Source organism: Rhinopithecus bieti, unplaced genomic scaffold (genome assembly GCF_001698545.2).
Source record: "Rhinopithecus bieti isolate Rb0 unplaced genomic scaffold, ASM169854v2 scaffold_61117, whole genome shotgun sequence".
Classification (NCBI taxonomy): domain Eukaryota; kingdom Metazoa; phylum Chordata; class Mammalia; order Primates; family Cercopithecidae; genus Rhinopithecus; species Rhinopithecus bieti.
Window position 1 is genome coordinate 1020529 of NW_016824934.1, and position 27910 is coordinate 1048438.

Genomic DNA, 27910 nt, shown 5'->3' on the forward strand with positions numbered 1-27910 from the left:
CAATAAAAGTTTTCCTGCCTTTCCTATTATTCTAACTAAGCTCAGTTAAAAAGAAATAGATTGGCCCACAAAGAATATGGCCACACTTTTTGCTCTCATGAACCTGATTGTTTATACAACTTTATCTTTATTAAAGGTAGACAATCTGATTTCAAACACTATATATAAAATTAAGAACTAAAGAGTTTTTTTAAGAACTTAAAAACAATGAACTGCTTAGAACTACATTCGTAAGTTTGAATATCAGGATCAGAGATGAAATAAGAAATGAAATTAATGAAATTCGGATGAAAGAAATCCATCATGTTTTGTTTTTTAAAATGCTTACACATAATACTTCATGGTGACTTAAAACAATTCCATTTTCTGGCCGGGCGCACTGGCTCAAGCCTGTAATTCCAGCACTTTGGGAGGCCGAGACGGGCGGATCACAAGGTTAGGAGATTGAGACCATCCTGGTTAACCTGGTGAAACCCCGCCTCTACTAAAAAAAAAAAAAATACAAAAAACTAGCCGGGCGAGGGGCAGGTGCCTGTAGTCCCAGCTACTCGGGAGGCTGAGGCAGGAGAATGGCGTGAACCCGGGGGACGGAGCTTGCAGTGAGCTGAGATCCGGCCACTGCACTCCAGCCTGGGCGACAGAGGGAGACTCCGTCTCAAAAACAAAACAAAACAAAACAAAACGATTCCATTTTCTCATAATACTCAGGAATAAGTATGCTTTTCCAAAGAATCCAATTAGATGTGCGTGCAAACTGTCATGCTGGCTCTGGGAACCATTACAAACTGGTAAAAAGCACAATCTAACCTTGAACATTTTTTTCCTTCTGATGTCCAACTAGCAATGGCCAGAAATAGTGAGTTCTGATAGGAAAACCTTCCTCCTTCACAGCCTTCATTAGGGCTTTTGCCAAATCTGAAAGAGATATCATAAAATATCACAAAGCTACCTCAGCAAAACTTTCTTACGTTGGCTTTAACTTTAAGAATGTAGTACCAGTGTTTTTGGCAAGTAAAGCACAATGGAGGGTGAACTGCAGAGGAAAGGAGTGCATCTGGACTTCCTTTAACTTCTTACAGTAGTCTGTTAGCTTCTCCACAGGCTGTGGGAAAAAAGTCACCACATTAGCTGGATTGGCAAACATCCTACCGTTTGAACTGCTGCAAATATTCTACCACTTCTGAGATGAGCAGTTTAAATCCCGCATCCTCTTTCTACCCAAAAATCTTGCAACACAAGAACAAGGTTGTTACAATGTTCACAACTGGTCTAATCTCATAAATATTCCTATATTTTAAATAATCTTATTTCACTGCCAATTATATTGTCTACAAAGTAAAAGTGGACAGAATACCGTATTCATAGTCACACAGTGTCGTAAAAAGAAACCGCCAAAGTCACTTATGCCATCTTCCTTTGATACAGGGCATGCTAGTAAAATTTGCAAAGCTACATCTTCCAATTTTTCAGTGACTAAAAGTAAAATGAGGTTCATTGCATCTGGGAAGAAAACAAAGACATCTTTTGTTAGTAAACTGAACAATATTTTTACACTGCAACCAATGTTCCGATACTAAAGACAAAATAAGAATTGCAAACATCAAAAGCACATATCTGCCTAAATAACAATAAAACACTTGCAAATCAAATCATCCCCATGTATTCATTAACTCATGTTTTTGGGCTTATTTAACTGACTTTAAGAGTTCTATGTTCAACTCCCACAATGCCCATTGTTAGAAAATGTCCTTTCCATCATATAAGAACAGCAATTCAGATTTTATAAAATCATGTAAATAGATTTTAAAAAACTACCTGGAATATATCTTCTTTCACATGTAACTTTTTCCAAAATGTCTGAGACATACTGAGGATACCCAGCTTTACTGAAGCTAAAAATAATTTGCAATAAATCACGGTCCATAAGGTGAAGCTCGGACTTCTCCACCTTCTCCAGAGTCTATAGAGAGTTCCAGAAATTAGAAGACCAAGTTAGAGTGTTTTTATTTAAGTATTAAAGTTAAATAAATTAAAATATCCAGGTTCAAAACAGTAGGGAAAAACACCACCTAAAGGTTTAGGACTTCTTTTAAAAAATAGGAAATACTCAGCCGGGCGCGGTGGCCCACGCTTGTAATCCCAGCACTTTGGAAGGCCGAGGAGGGTGGATCACGAGGTCAGGAGATGGAGACCACGGTGAAACCCCGTCTCTACTAAAAATACAAAAAATTGGCCGCGCCTGGTGGCGGGTGCCTGGAGTCCCAGCTACTCGGAGAGGCTGAGGCAGGAGAACGGCGTGAACCTGTGAGGTGGAGCTTGCAGTGAGCCGAGATTGCGCCACTGCACTCCAGCCTGGGCGACAGAGCAAGACTCCATCTCAAAAAAAATAAAATAAAATAAATAAAAGGAAATACTCTACTTCAACAGTAACTGTTACATTATCAGCACCAAGATACTGAACTATAATAATTCTCCATAAATACTACTCTCTGCAAGGAAACATCTTTGAAAACAGGTATAAACTACACTTTGCTGCCTCATATAAAACATAAGTTTTTACAAATGATTTTAAAGTATGTTTATTTAGACATAAGTCATACCTGCTTAACATGGTCAATGTCGCCCTTCTCAGCATACGCATTCAATAATGCGAGGTATGTGTCTGGACCAGGATCAATTCCAGCATCTCTCATCACTGTGAGAATGTTTTCTGCATTCTCCATATCACTACAAGTTAATTCAAAAAACACATTACTATGCTCTTGCCAAATGTAATATAGTTATTCAAAGTAAAACATACGCTTATTAAAATCAAAAATGCTAAGTACCACTTGGAATTATGATGTCAGAAAAGAACAAATGTATATTAAACTGGATATATGTTTCTGAAATAAAGATCATAAACATCTGATCCCTCATTAAGAAAAATAATAATTATACAGACATTAAATAACATATATCCTCTTACATTATGTAGGTTATGACTCAGACTTAACTTACAAGGTAAGAATAATGTTTAGTAAATTACTCTTCAAAAATAAAAATATTTTCCAGAGCAGTTACTTCAGATCAAGCCCAGTTTCTTTTTTCTTTTCTTTTCTTTTTTTTTTTTTGAGATGGAGTCTTGCTCTGTCTCCTAGGCTGGAGTGCAATGGCGCGATCTCGGCTCACTGCAATCTCTGCCTCCTGGGTTCAAACAATTCTCCTGCCTCAGAATCCCGAGTAGCTGGGATTACAGGCACCTGCCATCATGCCCAGCTAATTTTTATATTTTTGTAGAGACCAGGTTTCACCATGTTGGCCAGGCTGGTCTTGAACTCCTGACATCAGGTGATCTGCCCACCTCAGCCTCCCAAGGTGCTGGGATTACAGGTGTGAGCCACCGTGCCCGGCCTATAGCCCAATTTCTAAAAATTCAAATAAAAGATTTGTGGAATAAATGTAAAAGCACATTATAAAAATAGTATGCTCTACCTCATACACTACAGATTTTTTTTGAAGGGGTAGACAAATATATTTTAGGAACTGTCTACAATAATTTTATCTAATTTAAACCCCACTTAACAAACAAAAAAGGAATAAAACGACCACTTTAGCATCTCAGCCATCTATCACTTAAGAATCAAAACCTTAGGTTGAACATTACCCAGCTCTGGCATGCCCTGTCACAAGGGCACTGAATACTGCCTCTGTAACTGGGAGATCCTTAGTTTTCATAAATCCAAGAATCTTGCTGCAAAGGAAAAATGAAGACACTCATTGGAAGTATTTATCAAGAAAACTCTTTACAACATGTATAGAATTAGGTTAGGCCTTGAGTTACTTTTGTTTTTAAAATATAATAGTAACACACACTTGTTTTAGAAACCATCAAGAAAGAACTGATCCCTTTGATCACCTTTCCACAAAACCCCACTCTTTAAAGTATTAATAGTCTCGAAGTACTCTTGATACAAATACTAGATTTTTTAAAATCTGATTTGTCTTACACTACTAATTACCCTTGTAAAAGCATAGTTTTGTAAGATTCATTTAGATAAAAATGAAATTATGTATTCCAATTTATCCCTTATTTTCCAAACCTTCCATTCATAAGTAGTAATAAATTTTACATAAGCAGAGAAATGGTGCAATTGATTTTCTATTAGTCAGTGGACTAAAGAGACTATTCCCAGTTTTATAAATGAATACAACTTAAATAGCTAAGAACATTTCCCTTAGGAAATATTAAAAAAAAAAAAAAAAAGCTTTATAGCTCAACAACTTGATACCTCTCTCTGGTAAATCAAATTTTTTAATTAAAACAGCAACTTTTACTTATCTTTTCTCTCTTATGCAATAATTTTATATTTTATGTAAGTCAGATTACCAGATTTGCTAGATTAAAACAGTTCTGAAACAATTTCCTTCATTAGGAAGAAGCTTTAAAACAAAGAGTGAACAGACATTTAGAGTTACAAAATGTACAAATTTGTTCACTTAAACATGTTCATACAGATCCATACCTGGCACCTTCAATATCTCCCGTATTACAGTAAGAAGCAATCAATCTCTGGTATGTCACCTGTCAATGAAATGGGCCAGTTAATTTTATATATACTTTTTTATCTGAGTAAAGAAAAAAAATGGTGGATGTGAAAATATATATTCACAATAGCAACTAATTACTCGATTTGGTTGAATGTTCGCTTCCTCCATTTTTGCCAGGAAATCAGTTGGTGAGAATTTATATTCATTTTGAAGATAGACTTTAAGTAAAGCATTATAGTGACTCACATCATACACAGCACCTACAAATCAAATTTAAAATCAATGTTCAGAAAAGCATTGAAAATCCTGTGCTTTAAAGTGGAACTAAATTTAACAAACAAAAAGAGTAAAACTATCACTTCAGCATTTCACCCATCCATCTTTGCGCTCAGACCTATCTACACAGATACTCTGTCACACAGAGCAAGCTAAGCATGTAAGACAGTATTTACTGAATTATTGTATAGTTACAAGTAACTGCCTATACAGATATTAAAAGGCCTCTTACTTAAGAAGCACAAATCCGGCCGGGCGCGGTGGCTCAAGCCTGTAATCCCAGCACTTTGGGAGGCCGAGACGGGCGGATCACGAGGTCAGGAGATCGAGACCATCCTGGCTAACCCGGTGAAACCCCGTCTCTACTAAAAATAAAAAAAAACTAGCCGCGCGAGGTGGCGGGCGCCTGTAGTCCCAGCTACTCAGGAGGCTGAGGCAGGAGAACGGTGTAAACCCGGGAGGTGGAGCTTGCAGTGAGCTGAGATCCGGCCACTGCACTCCAGCCTGGGCGACAGAGCGAGACTCCGTCTCAAAAAAAAAAAAAAAAAGAAGCACAAAATTATCTTCCTGTTAGAAAACGCTGACAACACCCCTTTATTTAAAAGTGACTATAAGATTTTTCTATATAAAGCAGTCCTCACATTACAGACACACTGTGATGAATGGATTGTAACTTCAGTTCTTTCACACAGTAGGACTGTGCTGGCAATTTTGCCACTCAAAGCCTTCATTTGAAGGATGCATTCCATTTCCAGCTAATGAACATGATCCATGGTCTGCTCTTGTTAATGATCGGTATTCCAATGCCCTTTGTTTTCTTTGTATCCCTACTATTTAGGGCCACATCAAATAAGGTTACCACACATCCTTACTCTACTCAGTCATGACATCACAGTCCTTATATCAATTTTGTGGTAACATGACTCACTATATTTTCATGCATTAAATTTCACATCTTTATTCTACTGCCTGTGACCATACAGGCCTACGGTCAGTATTTGGGGGTCAGATTATGAGATTTTAGGCAGCAGAGACCTGTTCCATTAAATTAATACACATTTTTATCTTAACAGATACGTTTCTTTCATACTTACTATGTTTCAGGCACTATGCTAAGTGTTCTACATATAGTGGCTCACTTAAACTTCACAACAACTTTGAGACACTATTATCACCCCCATCTTACAGATAGCTTAGATCTGTCAACAGCTCATTCTGTAATTCTGGACAAGTTACTTAAAGTAAAAGATCTCTTGTATCTCTATAAATCTGTAAACAAGAGCCAAACTTGCGAAGTACAAGGTTTCTGGCAATATTAATTCAACAAGTATGTATCAAATGCCATTATACACAAAGCATCATGCTACTGGCAAAGAGGAAAATAAAGAAGTTATGGATTTAATCCTCATAAAGCATACACTTATATAGGAGAGACCTATTTGTAAATAATTTTAATATAATAACACATTGTCAATCTTTCTATGGAGGTATTATTACTGCTGTGTAATGCTTTTTTCTATTTTACAATGTAACCTTTTCTGCATACATTTCTCCCAGTTCAATGACTTACTGACATACAGAAATTTCTAATTTTTAGAAATCGAATACTTTAACTTTACTTTTCTGCTTCTTTTATACTTATAGAATCCTTTTCCATTCCGAAATTCAACATTTATTTATATATTTTTTAACTTAAAAAAAATCAACTTATCAAAATGTATTCTAGATGTATTTAAAACTCTGACAGAAGAATCTGTCTTTATCCTATAGTTTTTCACATAGGTCCTACACACTTTTTGAAGGTCAGTCATAAATATTTTATTTATTTCTGGCCATACTTTCTTGGATTCTTGTATCCATTTTCTTTTATAACTAGAAGAGGTATGGATTCTTAAACATTTAGTAAGTCAGCTAATTACTGTCAGTTGACTTTGGGATTTTACAGATTAAACAATCACATCATCTAAAAATGGTAATTTCTTGTACTGTTTCACATCTTATTTCATTGCATTATACGTGATTGTTGTTGGTTTTAGATTTTTAACACATTAAAGAAGCATCCTTCTATACGTTAAGATTTTTTAAAATCAGGAATGAACATTAAATTTTATTAAACGATCTTTTTTCAAATTATTTTTTTGAATACGTACTACGTTACATGACTTAAAATTGAAGAAGTATAAAAAGGTAGAGTAAAACCTGTATCCAGTGTTCATCATCCTTCCAGAAATATTTTAATACTGTATACACATACATGCACATGTATAAACATTTTTCTTCAAAATACTATCATTCTATACATTCTGGTCTACACCTTAATTTTTATTTATACTCTGGAGAACACCCCAATTGGTATATAAAGAGCTTCTTCATTTCTTTTTGTTTGTTTGTTTTTGTTTTGTTTTGTTTTTTGAGACGGAGTCTTGGTCTGTCGCCCGGGCTGGAGTGCAGTGGCTGGATCTCAGCTCACTGCAAGCTCTGCCTCCCGGGTTTACGCCATTCTCCTGCCTCAGCCTCCAGAGTAGCTGGAACTACAGGCGCCCGCCACCTAGCCCGGCTAGTTTTTTGTATTTTAGTAGAGACGGGGTTTCACCGTGTTAGCCAGGATGGTCTCGATCTCCTGACCTCGTGATCCGCCCGTCTCGGCCTCCCAAAGTGCTGGGATTACAGGCTTGAGCCACCGCACCCGGCCTGCTTCTTCATTTCTTAAAACAGTTACACAGTAATCTATTTTATGGGTACTCCACAATTAATTTACCTAATCCCCTAGAGAGGAATATTTGAATTGGTTCCAATTTCTTACTATTACAAACAAGCTACAATGAAGAATATCCTTTTGCATCTGTGAGTATATCTGTATCTAAATTCAAACAAATGGAACTGCTTGGTAAAATGGTATGTGCATTTATAACTCTGACAGACAAACCGGCTATTTTGTTTTCTTTTTTAACTTACCATACTTGTAACACTTGTTATGAAAAATTATTTATTGTTAATGCCCCTAGATGTCACTATACCTCACCAAATAAATATTACCAAAAAATTATGAATCAAGTAGCCCTTCCATAAAACTGAATTATAGCATTTATGTAAACAAACATTTTTTTGCAAAAAGAAAAAATATCTACCTTTTATACACATCATATATTTAAACAATCATACCTAATTTCTGAAGTTTGTCCCATATCCTATGAGCAAATTCTGTTCTCTCTTCAAGTTTTAGTTCAGGCAAGAGAGAACCACAGCTACGTAGTAGAAGCAAGGCATGACTACTACCTGGGCCACCTGTGGAAAAAAGGTTAATGGATAACATTTAACATAGTAGCAATATCATATAGATAAATATCAAAATTTAAACAGAAATCTATAAGCATTCAAAAATCTCCTGGCTCAAATTGAGAGTGTCCATAAATTAGAAAAATCCTATCCTAATGTACAATGTTACTAAGTTACAAGTCAAACTTTTAATATTAGTCTGCTTTCTTAAGAAAGCCTGTAATCCCAGCACTTTGGGATGCCAAGACGGGCGGATCACGAGGTCAGGAGATCGAGACCATCCTGGCTAACACGGTGAAACCCCGTCTCTACTAAAATACAAAAAACTAGCCGGGCTAGGTGGCGGGCGCCTGTAGTCCCAGCTACTTGGGAGGCTGAGGCAGGAGAATGGTGTAAACCCGGGAGGCGGAGCTTGCAGTGAGCTGAGATCCAGCCACTGCACTCCAGCCTGGGCGACAGAGTGAGACACCGTCTCAAAAAAAAAAAAAGAAATCTAAGTTATAAAATCTATATAATCTGCAAGACTGTATCAAATACAAAAATACAAAGAATCTAATTTATAGGCAGTGCTTGCTACAATTCAAAGGCTAAACGTCTCAGTATCTTATGAAAATAGTATAAAGGGCCAGGCGCAAATCCCAGCACTTTGGGAGGTTGAGGCGGGCAGATCACCTGAAGTCGGGAGTTTGAGACCAGCCTGATGAACATGGAGAAACTCCGTCTCTACTAGAAATATAAAAATAACTGGGCGAGATGGCACACGCCTGTAATCCTAGCTACTCGGGCGGCTGAGGCAGGAGAACTGCTTGAACCCGTGAGGCGGAGGCTGCATTGAGCCGAGATTGCGTCATTGCACTCCAGCCTGGGCAATAAGAGCAAGACTCCGTTTCAAAAAAGAAAGAAAATACTGTAAAGCAGTGTAATTATCATCCATGAATAGAAAAGTTAGGTTCATAATCAGCTACAATATAAGCTTCCCTCTCCCTACATCTGTAAGCTTTATCTACATATCTCTGAAAGCTGACTTTAAAACAAAGCAAAAATAAACCACTTAGTATGATTCCATTTATACGAAATATCTAGAGTAGTGCAAACCTACAGGGACAGAAAATAACTAGTGGTTGCCTAGGGCTGGAAGGGATGAGGACTTGGGGAATTTCTTTTTGGGGTGATGAAAATGTTCCAAAATTTATTGTAGTGATGGATAAATAAGTCAGAGAGAGAATGTGACACAGGTTCTTTAAATGTACGTAACTATAGTAATAATTGATACTTCTTTGGTATCTCTCACCATCAGATTCTATATCTACGCTCCTAAGTGTGTCTGAAACCCATGAATAGGCTTTAGGAAGCTACTGAATCCTCTTAAACTGCATGCAAAATTATGCATATGTTTGCATGAGGTTTTTACGGGTCGGGGACAGGGAGTGAAGGACCTATAGCTTGCATCAGGCATTAGTGACCCAAACAGCTTTTTAGTAGCTAATTGAAAATGCAAGGAAAATAATGGAAATCTATCATATGTGATCATCTTACAGAAACCTGACACTCTACAATGGAAGGTAAGAAAAACTAGTATCTTCCAAGAAACTTACTACTAAAAGTGACTCCATAAACTAGGAAAAGCAAAAAGGCAATTTTTATTTTCTGATTTGGAATAAATATCTAGACCAGGCATGGTGGCCCATGCCTGTAATCCCAGCACTTTGGGAGGCCAAGGCAGGTAGATCACGAGGTCAGGAGTGCGAGACCAGTCTGGCCAACATGGTGAAACCCCGTCCCTACTAAAAAATACAAAAATTAGCTGGGCGTAGTGGCATGCGCTGGTAGTCCCAGCTACTCGGGAGGCTAAAGCAGGAGAGTTGCTTGAACCCGGGAGGCAGAAGTTGCAGTGAGCCGAGACTGTACCACTATACTCCAGCATGGGTGACAGAGCGATACCCCATCTCAAAAAACAAACAAACAAAAATTTTAAAATGTTTTAGTTACTCCAAACTTTGCCCAGATGAGTTGACAAGATAGAAATCACAATCATAACATAAATGACAATCAACAGAATATAACAAAGAAAATTAAAGTATCAAATAAGCTACTCTGTAATGAGCTTACCCTCAAACAAGTATTTATTTAGGTTGATGCAAAAGTAATTGCAGCTATTATGTTTAATGGCAAAAACTGCAATTACTTTTGCACCAACCTAATATTTAAGACTTTTTTTGTTTTAAAGACAGATGTCTCTCTCTATCACCCAGGCTGGAGTGCAGTGGTGCGATCTTAGCTAACTACAACCTCTGTCTTCTGGGTTCAAGCGATTCTCCTGCCTCAGCCTCCCAAGTAGCTGGGACTACAGGCACGCACCACCATACCTGGCTAATTTTTGTATCTTTAGTAGAGATGGGGTTTTGCCCTGTTGACCAGGCTGGTGTCAAACTCTTGGCCTCAAGAGATCTACCTACCTCCCAAAGTGCTGGTATTACAGGCCTGAGCCACTGTGCCCAGCCAAAGGTCAACTTTATGAACAGGAAATTTTGACATACCTGAGCGGCAGGTGTCATCAAAGACTTTTTGTAGAAGCGACTTTGGAATGCGGCCAGTTCTTCGAACAGAATTATCTAGTCTCATCAGAGCCCAATCAAAGTGATTGGCAATCCTTCTAGAAGAAAAAGTGGACTCCTCTTGAATATCCTTTTTTTCGGCGGCAATGACATACAGCCTGGCGGGGCTCAGTAGTCCTCTAAAAAATGAAACATAATTAATAATAGTCAGTTGCTATCTATTTAGGTTGTTTTTTGAATAAAACTTACACAAATTTTTTAATTAGTTATTAAACACCTAAAATCACAGTACAATACCAAAAATAAAGTATGAACTAATAGGAAAGAAAGTTTTAGCTTTTTCTTTAGATAAAATCATATACACACATACATAAATTATATGCACAGTAAATCTCCTGAATAATTGAGAGCATTTTGGTAATTATGAACATGGAATCATTTCAAAATCAGATGGAAATATGGTGTGTTTTAAGTGTTTTTTAAATCTCTTAACCAAAACAAGGTAATGAAAGATGAAGCAGTTTATGCTGCCAAGCTCTTCTCACCTCTGTAAATAAGACAAAATCTAAAATATATCCAAAATTTTTATAACTACCTTTAAGTTTTCTAGGTATAAGCTTACTATGAATTTAAAAGAAGACCAATGTCCAGGTTAAAACAAGGCAGTTTCTTTTTTTTTTTTTAAAGGATAATTTAGGCCCAAATAATTTCTAATCTGTCTAAATAAAGTTGAAACACTTTAGAGTGATAATATTCTTAATTTTTATCTGCTGTGCAACTGTCAAAATGTTAGCTGTATTCTTTCCTAATTATTTAAAACAACTGCCACCAAAAATAAATAAAGTGTCAAACATCGTCAATTTTAAGGAAGCCAGAAGGGAAAGAAAATGATTACAAATTAGGTACGGTCAGAATTGTACATTATGTGTTTATAAAGAGCAAGCAATCTTTAAACCATTCACTATTTTAGTAATGGAGTCGAATATGCAAGTCAAATGCTCTCTAACATGAAATCTGAGGGATTCCAGGCTGTATCATTTTTTTTAAATAAACACAATTTTTTACAGACGGACAGGGAACAAAAAACCACAATTTTTTAGAGTATTTTAGGTTTATAGAAAATTGTGCATTAAGTAGAGTTCCCATATACTTTCTTCTCTAGGCTATTCTAGGTAAAAATATAAGCTGTACCTGATTTAAAAGTATCAGATAAAAAATAATTCTTACGTGTGAAGGAAAACTTAGCAATCTGAGTTGAATTTAAAATGCTTTCTCTGTATTTAAACATCAATTTTAACAAGCGATTTCTAATTCTCAGTGGTTAACATATTTGTTGCCAACATCTTAGTCACAGCAGCCACTAAATATATTATACACTAAGTATATAATAACTAAATATAATATAATCACATTTTTCTGACATACACATTTGCATCACAACGGTGACTTTAAAAAATAAAACTTGGCCGGGCGCGGTGGCTCAAGCCTGTAATCCCAGAGCATTTGGAGGCGGAGCGGGTGGTCACGAGGTCAGAGATCTGAGCCATCCTGGCTAATACGTGAAAACCCGGTCTTACTAAAAAAAATACAAAAAACTAGGCGGCGACCGGTGGGTGGCACTGATCCAGCTCTAGGGAGGCTAGCGGAGGAGAATGGCATAAACCCGGGAGGGGGTTGCAGTGAGCTGAGATGGCACTTGCACTCAGCTGGGCGATAGAGGCGACTCTGTCTCAAAAAATAAAAATAAAAATAAATTAAAAAAATAAAATAAATTACATTTCTTCCTATGTATTAATCTGAAAAAATGGAATATTCCAAATTGAATAATCAAGTATGTGTTTTATTAAAGGAAGCTTTATAGGAGGTTTCACGTCAAGGTTGTATAAACGGGCTGTAATTGATCTAGCTGATTCTCACTGTGATTGGAGAAATCAAGACTTACCATTGTGATTCCACCATCTAGGTGGAATAATGGAAAAATCAGGATACTGGACTTAAATAAGAATGTCTGTATTTTTGTAAGACATGATCAGCACATTGTAGATGGCTAATAGACTCAAGTTGTTAATGAGCTGATTACTACAAACACAGGAAGTATCTCTTAAACAAAACTATTTATCCTACTTCCAAAGGATTTATTAGTTGTGTTATCCGTTGTTACTAAACTATCCCTTCTTAATGTTGGCAAGCCAAAAGTGAATTTTTTAAATTACCCGGACGTGACATTTGGAGGAGTATGCAGTAATATTATTCACAACAAAGCTGATAACAGAATTTCAATTGTGACGCTATTGCCAAAGTTTTTAACAACGGAATCTGATAAACTGTGAAGAGGCAAATAAAGATTCATCAGGATATTTTTTAAATGTAAGAGGGAAATCAAATTTCAGGAAGAAAACAGACGGTTTAAAACCAGTACATTGTTGACATTCTAGGCAAATTTTTCTCATCACTGTCTTTACTGAGCCGAGATCCTTCACATAGTGCTGCTTGGCTTTTTATTAGTGAAACAGGAATTGTTTAAAATAAACTGGGGTAGAAGAGGATTACATATTTACCAAAGAGGTCTTGCTCTTAGTTATATTGGTCGGACTTTAATTTACCTCTTTAAACATCTGGAAACAGAGTTTTCACAGCTGGGAGGATGGGTATGTCGTGACAGAAGGAAGAACAGAGCAAGTCCAGGAGTGAAGGTGGGCTGAAGAAGATCCCCCCAGGCTTGACGAGCTGGGACAATGCTCCAAATGCTAAAAGGACAAATGCATAAAAGTAGAATCATTGTTATCTTCAAGTATCTCTGGTCTTTCCACTTTTATGTCTCCAGGTTCCTTTCAGCTCAGTCCCTCCACTATATTAATACTAAATGTTTTTTTAAACTGCATTTAAGTTATGATCTCAGGCCTTTTAAAAAATTAGGTGGTTTTTTTTTAAAATTTTAATGAAAAACTATCTTACGGTTGGTGCCCATAAAATATTATATTATATATATATATATATTAAAACACATTTATATTATATATAAAAGGGCCAGTATCCAGCAGGCTTCCATGGGACCCTCCCCCCCCCACTGTTAAGCCTGTACCATTTAAAAAAATAAATAAACACCATTTTTTGATAAGCAGAGACTGACTAGAAGAAAACCAATTTTTTAGAGTGTTTTAGGTTTATAGAAAACTGTACAGAAAGAAGAGTTCCCATATACTTTCTTCTCCCTCCTGTTTCCCCTAGTAACATTTTGCTTTAGTGTGGTATACTTGTTACAAATGATGAACCAATGTTGATACATTATCCATCAACCAAGGTCCATAATTTTAAACATTACAGTTCACTGTGTGCACACATGTTTTGACAAACATATGACATGATACCTTCACAGTATCACACAAAATAATTTCACCACCTTAAAAATGCCCCGTGCTCTCTATTCATTCCTTCCACCCTCTTTCCAAACCCCTGCCAACCACTGATTTTTACCTGTCTCCAGTTTTGCCTTTTCTAGAATGTCATATGGTCGTATCATACAGCATGCTGCCTTTTCAGATTGGCTTCTTTCACCTAGCAATAAACATTTACGGTTCCTCGTCTTTTCATGGCATGACGGCGCACTTCTTTTCACTGTTGAATAATGCTCTTTTGTACACATATACATAATTTGTTTACCCATTTGCCTACTGAAGGACATCCTGGTTGCTTCCAATTTTTTGACAATTGTGAATAAAGCTGCTAAAAGCATTTGTGTGACGGTTTTGGTATGGACATAAATTTTGAACTCATTTGGGTAAATACCTCTACGTTTAGCATTGTAAGAAACTACCAAACTATCTTCCAAAATAGCTATACCATTTTGCTTTCCTACTAGCAATAAATGAGAGTTTCTGTTGTCCTACATCCTTGCCAGTATTTGGGGTTTTTGATGTTTTGCTGGATTGTTGCCATTCTGATAGTGGTACTTCATTGTTCTCTTAATTTATCTTTCTCTGTGACATAAGCTGCTGAACATCTTTTCATATACTTATTTGCCATCTATATGTCTTTTCTGGTGAAGTATTTTCTGCCCATTTTTACTTATTTTATTTTGAGAAGGAGTCTTGCTGTCCCCCAGGCTGGAGTACAGTGGTGTGATCTCAGGTCACTGCAACCTCTGCCTCAGGATTCAAGCGATTCTCCCGCCTCAGCCTCTTGAGTAGCTGGGATTACAGGCACACACCACCACGCCCAGCTAATTTTTATATTTTTCATAGAGACAGGGTTTTACCATGTTGGCCAGGCTGGTCTCAAACTCCTGGCCTCAAGCGATCCGCCCACCTTGGCCTCCCAAAGTGCTGGGATTACAGGCATGAGCCACCATGCCCAGGCCATACACGTTCTTTAAACTCTTCTCTCCCCTTTTTTTCTTCTTCACTGATATTATGAATCAGTTTTGTGTCACTTTAGAGCTATGAAGAGTTTAAAGGGAGATACAGGTAGAAGATAGAAGAGGCATTATTAATAGCTAATGTTTATCACGTGCTTAATTTGTGCTGGGTATGAGAAAATTATAACTTGCAAATGAAAAAACTGAAGCAACTTGCCCAAAGTCATCACAGTTAAAACTAATGATAGGGCCAGGGTTAGCACTCAGACGGTCTCATTCTGAAATGAACTCAACGTGGCAAAAGGGCATCGAAGAAACTAATCTGGCTGCAATGGGGTGTTCACACCAGAAAGTGGTAAAAAATTAAACCTAGACAGTGAGTGAGACTAGATAATGGAAAGTCTCCAGTGGCAGATAAATAAGGAATTTGGATTTTATGACATACTTGTAAAGTACAAAACTAGTTTTCATAGAGCTGCTCTCTCAACTTACTTTGTTGCACTATAATGTGGAAATATGGGGAGCTCAAATTTCTTACGTTTTCACCAATCCCTAATTTAACTATTCCACTTGGGTTTTCTTTAGCCTGTTGATACGCTGGATCATGTGGATTGATTTTCAAATGCTGAACCAGCCTTGCACACTTGGAATAAATCCCACTTGATCAAGGTACATAATTCTTTTTATATACTGCTGGAGTCTCCTGAGTTTTAATGTAGCCAAAATTCAAAAAGATAATGTCTCCTTTTAAAAATGGTTGACATTCCCTTCAAATTTCTCCACTGCAACCAACTATTCCACTAATAAATTGTTCCCTCAAAATCTTAGACTAATTATTTTATTGGGCAAACTCAGCCTTTATATCCCATCTATTGAGTGCTTAGATGTCTGAGGCCCTTGTTGAACTCAGAACACACGGATTTCTGCAACAAATCTTTAGTTTCTCAGGCTTCAACCATCCTCAAAACCATCTTTTTTCAAAAATCCTATCATTGTTCTTTACTTATCACATCAATTCTGTTCTTCCATTTATTAATTCAAAAAATATTTATTGAGCGCTTTCTTTTCATTGAGCGCTTTCTATGTATAAGGCACTGGCTAGAATCTTATCTAGTAATAATTCTAATAAATTAGACTTTTAAAAAATACCAATTATGGTAAATGCTATTAAGAAACAAGGGGCCAGGCGTAGTAGTTCAAGCCTGTAATCCCAGTACTTTGGGAGGCTGAGGCAGGCAGATCACTTGAGGTCTCGAGACCAGCCTGGCCAACATGGCGAAACCCCATCTCTACTAAAAGTACAAAAATTTGCCTGGCATGGTGGCAGGTGCCTGTAATCCCAGTAACTCAGAAGGCTAAGGCGGGAGAAATGATTGAACCCAGGAGGCAGAGGTTGCAAGTAAGCCAAGATCGCACCACTGCACTCCAGCCTGGGAGACAGAGAGACTGTCTCAAAAAAAAAAGCTGGGCGCAGTGGCTCACACCTGTAATCCCAGCACTTTGGGAGGCCAAAGCAGGCGGATCACCGGAGGTCAGGAGTTCGACCAGCCTAACCAACATGGAGAAACCCTGTCTCTACTAAAAATACAAACGTAGCCAGGCCTGGTGGCGCATGCCTATAATCCCAGCTACTCGGGAGGCTGAGGCAGGAGAATCGCTTGAACCTGAGAGGCAGAGGTTGCAGTGAGCTGAGATCGTGCCATTGCACTCCAGCTTGGGAAACAAGAGCAAAACTCCGTCTCAAAAAAAAAAAAAAAAAAAAGACTCTACTGCTCAATAAATAATAGCTGTCTTATTATACAAGGTGCTCAATAAATGCCTCTGAGTTTTTTTTGTTTTTATTTTTGTTTTGAGACAGTCTCGCTCTGTTGCCTAGGCTGGAATGGTGCAGTTATGATCTCGGCTCACTGCAAGCTCCACCTCCCGGGTTCACGCCATTCTACCGCCTCAGCCTCCCAAGTGACTGGAACTACAGGTGCCCGCCACCATGCCCAGCTAATTTTTTTATTTTTTTAGTAGAAACGGTGTTTCACCGTGTTAGCCAGGATGGTCTCAATCTCCTGACCTCGTGATCTGCCCACCTCGGCCTCCCAAAGTGCTGGGATTACAGGCATGAGCCACCGCGCCTGGTCAAATGCCTCTGGGTTTTTTAAATATCTTTCCTTTTTTTTTATTTTTTTATTTTTGAGACAGGTCTCATTCTGTTTTCCAGGCTGGAGCGCAGTGGTGCAATTATGGCTCACTGCAGCTTTGAACTCCTGGCCTCAAGCAATCCTCCCACCTCAGCCTCAGCTCCCAAATAGCTAGGACTACAAATGCATGCCACCACAGCTGACTAATTTCTTTTTTTCTAAAGATAGGGTCTTACTATGTTGCCCGGGCTGGTCTCAAACTCCTGGATTCAAGTGATCCTCCTGCCTCAGACTCTGAAAATGCAGAGATTACTGGGCCTGGCCTAAAAAATCTTTTATAAAGCTAAGTCCCCAAGAACTTTCTCCATTTAAGAATTCAATTCTCCAAAAAGTTTTGACAAATTTAGCTACCCCAGTTTTATGCTTTATGGTAAATCACAGAATTTTAGAATAAAAAAGCTACGGGCCACCCTTCTACGCTTGATAACCACCTCCTGGCCTGAAATACCAATCCACTCCTTTCCACCTAGCCAGATTTCCCTTCCATCTCCCAGGATCCTCCAGTCAAACGGGATGCCTCTTTTGTCTCACCTATGGAGGAAGTGACGCAAAGTCAGTTAACCAGATTGGGACCAATGATGTGACATGGAGAAAGACACTGTGTTGAAGATTCCTTCCAGATACATTCTGAGATCTTCCATGTTTACTTACCTGTGAAAGTCTTTAAATCCCAAGTTTATAATATATCATGTATTGTCTTTTAAAAAACGTTTTTGTCCATAAGTAATCCCTTCACCATCTAAAACACAACAGTCTCGACCTCATTCTGCACCCAGTGAAAACTACCATGGCACTTAACTGTGAACTGGAAAATGACAAGATCAAAAATGTAACATATGCAAAAGACTTGTAACATTAAGTTACAACATATGTAAAATGTTTCAGAAATGTGAATCATGGTATCTGGAGTTGAATCCCAACTTGAAGTCTTGAATAAATTACCCTTCTAACCGTTTCCTAATTTGTAATAACCCACGAAAACTGAAATGTTTGTATGACGGTATGTTTACAAACACACTTTGAAAATAATAAACATCAGGCCAGGCGTGGTGGCTCACGCCTGCAATCCCAGCACTTTGGGAGGCCAAGGTGGGTGGATCACCTGAGGTCAGGATTTCAAGACCAGCCTGGCCAACATGGCAAAATCCCGTCTCTACTAAAAAAATACAAAAATTAGCCAGGCACGGTGGCACGTGTCTGGCGTCCCAGCTACTTGGGAGGTTGAGGTGGGAGAATCGCTTGAACCTGGGAGGTGGAGGTTGCAGTGAGCCGAGATGGCCCCATTACACTCCAGCCTGGGTTAGCAGAGCGAGACTCCGTCTCGGGAAAAAAAAAAAAAGTAATAAACGTCTACTCTAAAGGTACCATTGTTTACCCTAATCCCCAAATCTACTTTTCTTAATTCTGCTAACACTCTCACCAATCTTCTGTTATCTTTCTCTTAAAAAAAGGATCTTTTCTTCAGTTCTGCACTACCTCATTGAAGTCCTATTACTCCTAATTTCCAATACCAGTGTTGTTCCATCCCCACGTTCCATTTCTCCTATAATCTACATAAACTTTGTCAAAATCTGTACTTAAAATCCTCCAATGACTTCCAGTCATCAAATAACCTACCTTCTAAGTAATCTTGGTAGTCTGAGGAAATCAACTGGCCTTTGCGGTATCAACTTCCACCACACCCCACACAGCTACACAGGATAAATGGTCTGCAAGTCTCTTCATGCTCTTCTCTAATTTTGGAACATTCTGAGTATCAACTACCATGTGTCCTCTAAAACTCAACATCCCCCTGCCATAAAACAAATGGGACTGCTCCTCTCTCTGAAATACCACAATATTATATTCTTCTCTTATGGACAGCACGTCTAATAGTTGTACATGTGCCTGTCCAGCCCTGTGATTGATAAATCTATACTTACAGAGCAGAGGCTGAATCTTACAGATTTCACAACCCCAAAGGACCCATCAGGTTCTTTTTTTTTTTTTTTTTAACTGAGATGGAGTCTCACTCTGTAGCCCAGGCTGGAGTATAATGGTGCGATCTTGGCTCACCACAACCTCCGCCTCCTGGGTTCAAGCAATTCTCCTGTCTCAGCGTCCCAAGTAGCTGGGATTACAGGCATGGGCCACTATGCCTAGCTAACTTTTATATAAATTTTTTTTTTTTTTTTTTTTTTTGAGACAAGGGTCTCACTCTGTCACCTGGCCCGATCTCGGCTCACTGCAAGCTCCGCCTCCCGGGTTCCTGCTATTCTCCCACCTCAGTCTCCCGAGTAGCTGGGACTACAGGCGCCCACCACCATGCCGCTCAGCTAATTTTGTTTTTGTATTTTTAGTAAGAGACGGGGTTTCACCATGTTGGCCAGGCTGGTCTCAAACTCCTGACCTCAAGTCATCCGCCCGCCTCCGCCTCCCAAAGTGCTGGGATTAAAGGTGTGAACGATAGCATGGATCCATGAGATTCTTAATATTCGCAGAAGATTTTTCTAAAATGAGAGTTTTCTAAAAGTTTTCTTCCAACTTTAGAAATAAAAATCATGCCATCCCATCAAAGAATATGTGATTTTCACTTTTAGCCCAATCATTAGTCTAGATCTACTTCCAAACAGATTTAGCTCAAAGCTTATCTTTCCTCTGAAGTACACAAGTTTTATGCTAAAAACTGTCACGCAGAGAATATATAAGCAGCTCTGATCCAGAAATGCAAGGAAAATGTATGTGAGAAAGCAAGAGTATTTATCTCCTCACAGAGAACAGAGTAAGAGCTGGTTTATAAGAAAGCATCTATTTGAAAAATAGATGTACTGAAATGGGAAAATGAAGAGTAAGACCACATATAGGGTATACTTCTTGGTGCTACAATTTTGAAAACAGATTACTAATGAATGTCTAAAAATTTCACTACTAATACTCATTTGTCCTCAGATAGGACATTCCTGGAAATCAAGCTCAGGATGAATTTGTGTAGACACACTGCACTGCATGGATGGGTTAAATATCCCTTCAATCCCCTCCAGGTTACCATCTTCCTTCTTCAATGTCTTAAGATTTTCATTGATTTACTCAACAAACATTTGACACCTACTACATGCCACAAAGTTAAAACACCAGAGAAAGCAAAAGGAGTAAGACACAATATCTGCCTTCAAGGAACTTACAGCCAGCTGTATCTGCCTTCAAGGAACTTACAGCCAGCTCCAGAGTGTTGATGAGTGCACATGTCACAGTGTTAATGGGTGCTTTCGTTATACAGGGTCTAAGAGGAGGCACAAGAAAAGAGCAGTCAAATGGGAGAAGCAGTCAAGTTAAAGTTCAACAGAGATGGGGGACACCTGACTAACGAGGAAGGGGAAACACATTCCAAGAGTCAACCTCACACTCAAAGGCAAGGAAATATACAACATGGCCCATCAAAGCTTTGCAGATCCACAGACAAGCACTAGACCTACAAAATCAGAATCTGCATTTTAAGAGCCCCAGGCAATCATGCTCACTAGAGTTTGAGAAGCCCTGCTGTAGAGCACTTCAAAGTAGTAGTCTGGTATGGCTAGAACACAGGATGCCATGGGAAGGAACTCACAAGAGATGATGATCCAGAGGCAACTCCAGCTCATAAAGCACCTGTGCTAAAGAGTCTGGATCTCATTCTGGACCCAGCGGGAGTCACCACAATGCTTAAGTGTAAGTAGGAAAATGACATGATCAAATTACCAGGGAGACTAGAGAATGATGATGGGGTTGGAGGAAAAGGGATGCATTCCAAATGAAGCAGATCTAACTGGGCTTAATCATTTGTGCAATCAATAAATGGGGGGTGAAGGGAGTAAGAGATGAATGGGAAAACAAACATGTAGATATCCAGGATCTTTCTGGAAGGCAGGTAGAAACAGCAACATTCACGAAAACAGGGAACACAAGAGGAATAGATGTGACAAGAAGGAGGAGTCCAATTTGAGCTGTGTTGGCTTTGAAGTACCTATAGTTCAAGCAGGTGGATGCATCTAGTAGACAGTCCATATCTGGGAGAAACATCATCAGATAGGTAAGTAATGCCCTGAAAAATGAAAAAGGTCACAAAAGAGAATGAAAATACTGAGAAAACATAGAAGGACCACGGGTAAAACTACCAAGAACATCAGCATTTAATAGGTGAACAGAAGAAAGAGGAATGAAGCAAATGAGACAAATCCTAAAGAGAAGAGAAATCTAGAAAAACGGTGTCATCAATACTGAGAAAAGGGTCTCATGAAGGGGAAAATGGAAGACAGTAATATGCGAGGTCGAGGCCTAAAAAGTGGATTTAGTAATTAAAAGAGGTCCTCTGAAAAAGTTAAATAAACATACATCTTACACATACATAAGTCATTAAAAGGATAGCTGTCAACTAATGGCTCTCTGGTTGACAAGAATTAAGGGTGATTTTTAGTTTACTGTTCCCACCACCCAGGTTTTGCAACTATTCCTCGAGGTACTTTGAGGAATAATTTTTGCAACTGTTCCTCAAGGCACTTTTGAAATAATTTTTCAAAAATACAATTAAAAAATCGATAAATAAGATAATAATAGTCTTTGACAGTGGTGTGACTGCAGTGAGTAGAAAAGGGAATGAAAAGTGAGGAAATCAGAGACAGAGAATTATGGACAGGGAAGAGACTGAGAAGCTTCTAGAGTAAATAAGAGTTCCAGGAAAGGTTCTATGTTTCAGGTGGGCAAGATCTGGGCATGCTTACAGGTTGTGGGGTAGGAGACTATATACAGTGCCCAGAGTTCAGGAAAAAGAGGGAACAATTACCTTTATTGCCTGCTATCACCTGAACACACAGTGGTGAACAAGACAAAGTCCTGCTCTCATGCAGCTTACCTTCTACTAAGGAAAAAAAAAAAAACCACAGAGAAATAAGTAATGATATCAGACAAGTGAGGTGTGCCACGAATAAATCTACAATAGGACCGGCATGTTTTGGATTGAGTGTTGAGGTAAGGCTTCTCTGAAGAGACATTTGAGATCTGAATGACAAGAAAGCAACTTTACAAAGATAAGTGGGAAAAGCCTTTACAGATAATGAAACTGACGAACTGAGAGGTTAGTAAGATGTCTGAGATTATGCAGTAAGTAAACAGAACCCAGGTCTGATGAACACGTAGACCACCCTTTCTACTAAACTGTGTTCTCTTTATTCAGTTCTCCTCAAATGCAACAGTGAAGATAAAAGAAAATGTGGACCTTTCCCAGACCTTACAGAAATGCTGAGGACTACAATAATAAGAGTAATGGGCACAACTTTCTCAAAAGAAACTCTGAAAGCCAAGAGATGCATGTAGTTCTGCGCTCAGAGGCATGATTTCAGAAAGTTAACTGTTCAAGCCTAATATGAAAACATAGACAGGCTCCAAATTACAAGTAGGTTACATTACAAAGACTGTAAGTTGTTAAGAAATCATAAATTATTTTCTCCACGTAATTTTACGGCGAGATTAGGTGTTCAGGCTGGTCCACGAAGGTCCGCATAACCGTAGTTGTTATGACTACTGTAGTAACCAACAAAGCACTTACTACGCATCAGGCCCTATACTAAATGCTAAATATAGATAATTCTGAAATATTCCTAACACCGTTACTACTCCCATCTTATAGCTAAGGAAACTGAGGCCTGGAGATGTTAACTAACTTGTCTAATGGTATAATGCAGATAAATTGAGGATAAAATGCAGATAAAACTGGAGTAGGCTGCAGTCTGGGCCCAGCCTACTGCAGGTCCCTGGCTCTCAGTCCTTATGCAAGCTCTCAAAGTACCTTAATTTATAAGCATCAGTCTTTCAAAATCATTTTTTCTCCAAAGCTAAAAGCTCAGCAACCTATCTCCCCTTCTCTGGTGGTCAGAATACTATTAATAACCAAATGAACACTTCCATTAACTTTTTTTATCCCCTCCACTACAAAACTCTATACCAAACCTATTTCTGATAAATCTCAAACCATGAGAGCATTCAGTCGCACATCTGACACCCACTGAGAGTTTAACTTGCCTTTGCATCCCCAGATTCCAACAGAGTGCCTTGTGTTCAAAGACACTTACAGGCCGGGAGCGGTGGCTCACACCTGTAATCCCAGCACTTTGGGAGGCCGAGGTAGGAGGATGGCTTGAGGTCTGGAGTTCGAGACTAGCATGGCCAACATGGTGAAACCCAGTCTCTACTAAAAGTACAAAAGTTAGCCTAGCATGGTGGCGCACACCTGTAATCCCAGCTACTCAGGAGGCTGAGGCAGAAGAATCGCCTGAACCTGGGAAGCGGAGGTTGCAGTGAGCCGAGATCGCGCCACTGCATTCCCACCTGGGCTACTGATCTCGAAATAAATAAATAAATTAATCAATTAATTAATTAAATAACAAAGACATTTACAAATCCTACCATGACAGTTACCAAGTCGTACAACACCTTCCTAAATGCTGAAGGAAACTCCATTCAAGAGAACGGAGGCAAAAGCCCAGACTGATCATAATCCAGTATCCAGCTTTAAGCCATTCGTGGCTCACCCAAACTCCCAACCCATTCCCCGCCGCCTCCTCCCACGCAAAAAGCTAAATTTCTCAGTATCTAAATGCTAGGTGGTTACTGATTACCAACAACGACCCCACGTGGGACACCACCCAAGATAGCCGAGTGTAAGGAGGAGACCACCACCCGACTCCCCAAAGCAGTCTTTAAAACCCCCCCTCATCTTCGTTGACCGTGGGTAACCCGAGGACATTAAGACCCAGGCTGAAGCGGAGAGGGCAGGATTCAAGCCGGAAGCAAGCCATGCCGGCATCCGTGACCTTCTGAAGGCGCTTAACCCTGTCACCCGAAAACCCCTAGTAGGGAGCGTGGTGCGGGGCAGGCGGAGGCTCGGTCCTGGGGCGGCGAGGAGGGTGGCGAGCACAGGCGGGACCCGGTCCCTGCCGGCGCCCACCACGACCCCGGGGGACCCTCGCGCCGCAGCCTAGCTGGAGGAAGGGCCTGGGCACTCACCCGGCCACGGGCCCGACGCGAGCGGCAGGCAGATAGGAGGCGGCATGCGGCCGGCCCGGGCCGCCAGTGAGGAGGCGCAGGGAGAGCGGGAGGCGCGGGGCCGCCCCGGCACGCAGCAGCCAACACGAGGATCTCAGCAGGGCTGCCATGGCTCAAACGTCCCCGCAGCGGGAAGCACGTTCCGCCAGAAGGACAGGAGGAGCACGTGACCTCAGGGTCGCCCGGCGCGGCAGAGACCAACTGCCGGGCGCGCCAAATGTGGGGGGAGCCAGGGATCGTTTTAGGTTGGAAGATGGAAATCCGCATTTCTCTGAGAAGAGGGGAGCCAATGTGATATTCACATAAACGATGTTGCTTGTTTCATTATCGAAGCATTTATTTTCCGTCTTCCGTCTCCGATCTGGGCATCGTGTTCATTCGCTGCACCCCCGCTCTCCTCTGTTGGTAGAGCCGCAAGGGGTCAACTCCTCCCAGGTTGGCGCAGAGGCTTGCGGGAGGCCAACTAGTAAAAACACCGAGAACTCTCGAGAAGAGCCGACTATGAAGATCCCAGGATGGGACAGTTTCCCCCGCCCCCGAGTGCAGACGTTGCAACCAACTTTCAGCGCTGACGCGATCTCCAATAGGAACGGCCCTTCACTCTCAGAAACGCGGGCCACAGAAACCGTGGAGAACTTTTGCACCTTGCCGTTTGCCTCCCAGGTTCAACATGATAGGATTTGGATTATTAGGGCCTGGGAACAGCGTAAAGGAACGCGCGGGTCACCACCTTAAGCGTGTATGCGGGGCCTCGCTTTAGGAAATAAATGAATTCTACCAAAAGTCCTATAGTTTTAAAGCTGGAATTGAACTGACTGTCTTCCCAAACCCTCCACGCCTACCGCACCTCTCCCCTCAGTAAATGCACATATACATGTGAGAAGTAGAACAATGCAATTAAGAGCCTCCAGCCAAATGTGGGGAGAAAACAGGCAAGTTAAACCCATCGCTGGGCCGGGCGCAGTGGCTCACGCCTGTAATCCCATCACTTTGGAAGGCCGAGGCGGGTGGATCACCTGAGGTCAAGAGTTTGAGACCAGCCTGGCCAACATGGTGAAACCCCGTCTCTACTAAAAATACAAAAATTAGCTAGGCGTGGTGGCGCATGCTTGTAATCCTGGCTACTCGGGAGCCTGAGGCAGGAGAATTGCTTGAATCCGGGAGGTGGAGGTTGCAGTGAGCCAAGATGGCGCCGTTTTCCAGCCTGGGTGACACAGCAAGACTCTGTCCAAAACAAAAAAACCACGTCGCTGCTGCCTTCACAGGGCTTACGGACTCTATCGGTTCCCTGTGTACACGTGGGAAACTGAGAACAGCCTCCCACTCCCTCTCCACCTGCTTGTCCCCTACCTATCACCAGGCGAACGCGCGGGTATTTCCTCTGGAAGCCCTCCCACGGTCATTTCCCATGTGACTGTTTATCCCACTGGACCAAGAACTCCTTATCAGTAGGGACTGTGATCTCTTACTGTAGGCCATACGCCTACCCAGTGCCAGATACACAATGGGTCGCATTAAATATGTGTTAAATTAATGTCTATTTTGACATGACCTAGCTCACCCGTCCTTTGAGAGATGAGGGAACGAAGACATCCCCTCCAAGTCCCCAAAAGAAATAAGGTGAAATGATTGACTCTGGGTTATATTACTGAGCATTGGGAGTATAAGTTATTCACCTATTCAACACGTATTTATTGAACACATATCCAGTGCCATACACTATTTGAAATCTTGGGGATACAGCAGAGAACAAAACAACCCTAGATTCTAATTAAGCTCTTTAAAGTTTAATTTGGGAAGACAGAAAAGAACTGTGATGCAAAATACGCCAGGGTAAAGAGATTGAGGGTGTCATGGGGAGAGTTGCTTTTTTTTTTGAGACAGCGTTTTGCTCTGTCACGCAGGCTGGAGTGCAGTGGCGCAATCTTGGCTCACTGCAGCCTAGACCCCTTGGCTCAAGCAATCCTCCCACCTCAGTCTCCTGAGTAGCCAGGATTACAGGCCCAAACCCTGGATAATTTTTGTATTTTTAGTAGAGATGGGTTTTTACCATAATGCCCAGGCTAGACTTGAACTCATGGCCTGAAGCAATCTGCCTGCCTGGTCTCCCAAAGTGCTGGGATTACAGGCATGAGCCACCATGCCAGGAGAGTTGATATTTTAAATAGGAAAAAAGTTGAACAGAAACCTGAAGGAAGGAAACGAGGAAGCCAGGAGAATTTTCTGGAAGGAGAGAAAAAAAAAAAAAAAAAGAGTGGTCCAGGCTTAGAGAAGGCAAACACCAAAACCCTGAGGCAATAATAGGTGTAGCCTATTCAGAGAACTCTAAGGAGGACTGTGTGGATGAGAGAAAGGAGCGGGGGTAGGAGTAGAGGAAGGAGCAGAGGGTGGAGAGGGGCCTGGAGGTGGGAGAGGTAGTTGGAGGCCATATCAAGGAGGTGTGGTAGGTAGGTGGCCGTGAAGACTGACTTTTACTTAGACTGAAGACTGACTTTTACTTAGAATGAGATGAGAAACCATTGGATAGTTTGGTGTGTTGCTTTTAAAGAGATGGAGTCTTGCTCTGTTGCCCAGGCTAGTGTGCAGTGTCTATTCACAGGAGCGATTATGACACACTACAGCCTTGAACTCCTGGGCTCAAGCAATCCTCCTACCCTGGCCTCTCAAGTAAATGGGACTACAGGTGCATGCCACCACACCTGTTTGCTTTTTTTTTTTTTTTTTTTTTTTAGATTGTGCAGTGGCACAATCTAGGCTCACTGCAATCTCTGCCTCCCCGGATCCAAGTGATTCTCATGCCTTAGCCTCCCAAGTAGCTGGGATTAGAGGCATGCACCACCACACCCAGCTAATTATGTATTTTTAGTAGAGATGGGGTTTCACCATGTTAGCCAAGCTGGTCTCTAACTCCTGGCCTCAAGTGATTCACCCACCTCGGCCTCCCAAAATGCTGGGATTATAGGCGTGAGCCACCGCAGCCAGCCACCCATTTGCATTTTGAAAGGGTCACTCTAACTGCTGTTTGGAAAGGAGGTTTTAGGGGAATGGGGATAATAAAAATAGACCAAAGAGAAGGCTAATCCAGACTAGAGATGGTGGTGGCTTGCATTAGAGGGTAGGGTAGCAGGTGAAATGATGAGAAAGGGTCAGGTTCTTACTCTATTTAAATAGTAGAACCAAGGGGATCTATTTAAATACTATTTAAATAGAGTACTGATGGATTGGCTGTGGATTGTAAGTCAAGAACGGCTCCAAAAGTTTTGGCCTAAACAACTAGAAAGATGGATATGACTCTAATTTAAAAGGGGGAAAACAGAGAGAAGCAGATTTAAAAAGGGAAATCAAAAGTGATTTTCTGGAATATTAAGCTTGTGCCTGGTAGACATCCAGGTGTCAAATTTGAATAGGGGTTGGCTACATGTCATACAAGTCAGTTCAAGGGAAGGGTCAGAGCTAGAGATACGTTTGGGAATCTGCAGCTTGTTCCTAATATTTGAAGCCACAGAAATGGATGAAAGCATCTAGGAAGAAAATGCAGATAGACAAGAGAGGGAGTCCAAGGACTGAGGCTTGTGTCATTTCAATGTTTAGAGGATGTATAGATGAAAATCTAGCAAAGTAAACTGAGAAAGAGGAGCCAGAGAGGCAGGAGAACTCAGCCCAGTGAGGTCACA

General features: G+C 40.4%; 2 protein-coding genes across 2 annotated transcripts in view; one reads left to right on the forward strand and one right to left on the reverse strand.

The window, feature by feature from the left end:
• The window catches only part of LRPPRC (leucine rich pentatricopeptide repeat containing), a 148743-nt gene extending 124344 nt beyond the window's left edge, over positions 1-24399 (reverse strand). The window contains 11 exon segments of the mRNA XM_017862721.1: positions 808-915; positions 997-1102; positions 1355-1500; positions 1816-1960; positions 2601-2727; positions 3647-3733; positions 4506-4564; positions 4669-4790; positions 7969-8091; positions 10620-10816; positions 24198-24399. Of these exon segments, the coding sequence (XP_017718210.1) occupies positions 808-915; positions 997-1102; positions 1355-1500; positions 1816-1960; positions 2601-2727; positions 3647-3733; positions 4506-4564; positions 4669-4790; positions 7969-8091; positions 10620-10816; positions 24198-24346 (1369 nt within the window). The 5' untranslated portion in view covers positions 24347-24399.
• LOC108522500 (uncharacterized) lies at positions 24389-25019 on the forward strand. Its single transcript, XM_017862720.1, has one exon. The coding sequence runs from the start codon at positions 24546-24548 to the stop codon at positions 24969-24971; it is 426 nt and encodes a 141-aa protein (XP_017718209.1). The 5' UTR covers positions 24389-24545; the 3' UTR covers positions 24972-25019.
• Positions 25020-27910: the final 2891 nt, after the last annotated feature.

Excerpts from the sequence above, each read along its gene's own strand:
- LOC108522500 (XM_017862720.1), top strand. The coding sequence starts at position 24,546 with ATGTTGCTTGTTTCATTATCGAAGCATTTATTTTCCGTCTTCCGTCTC.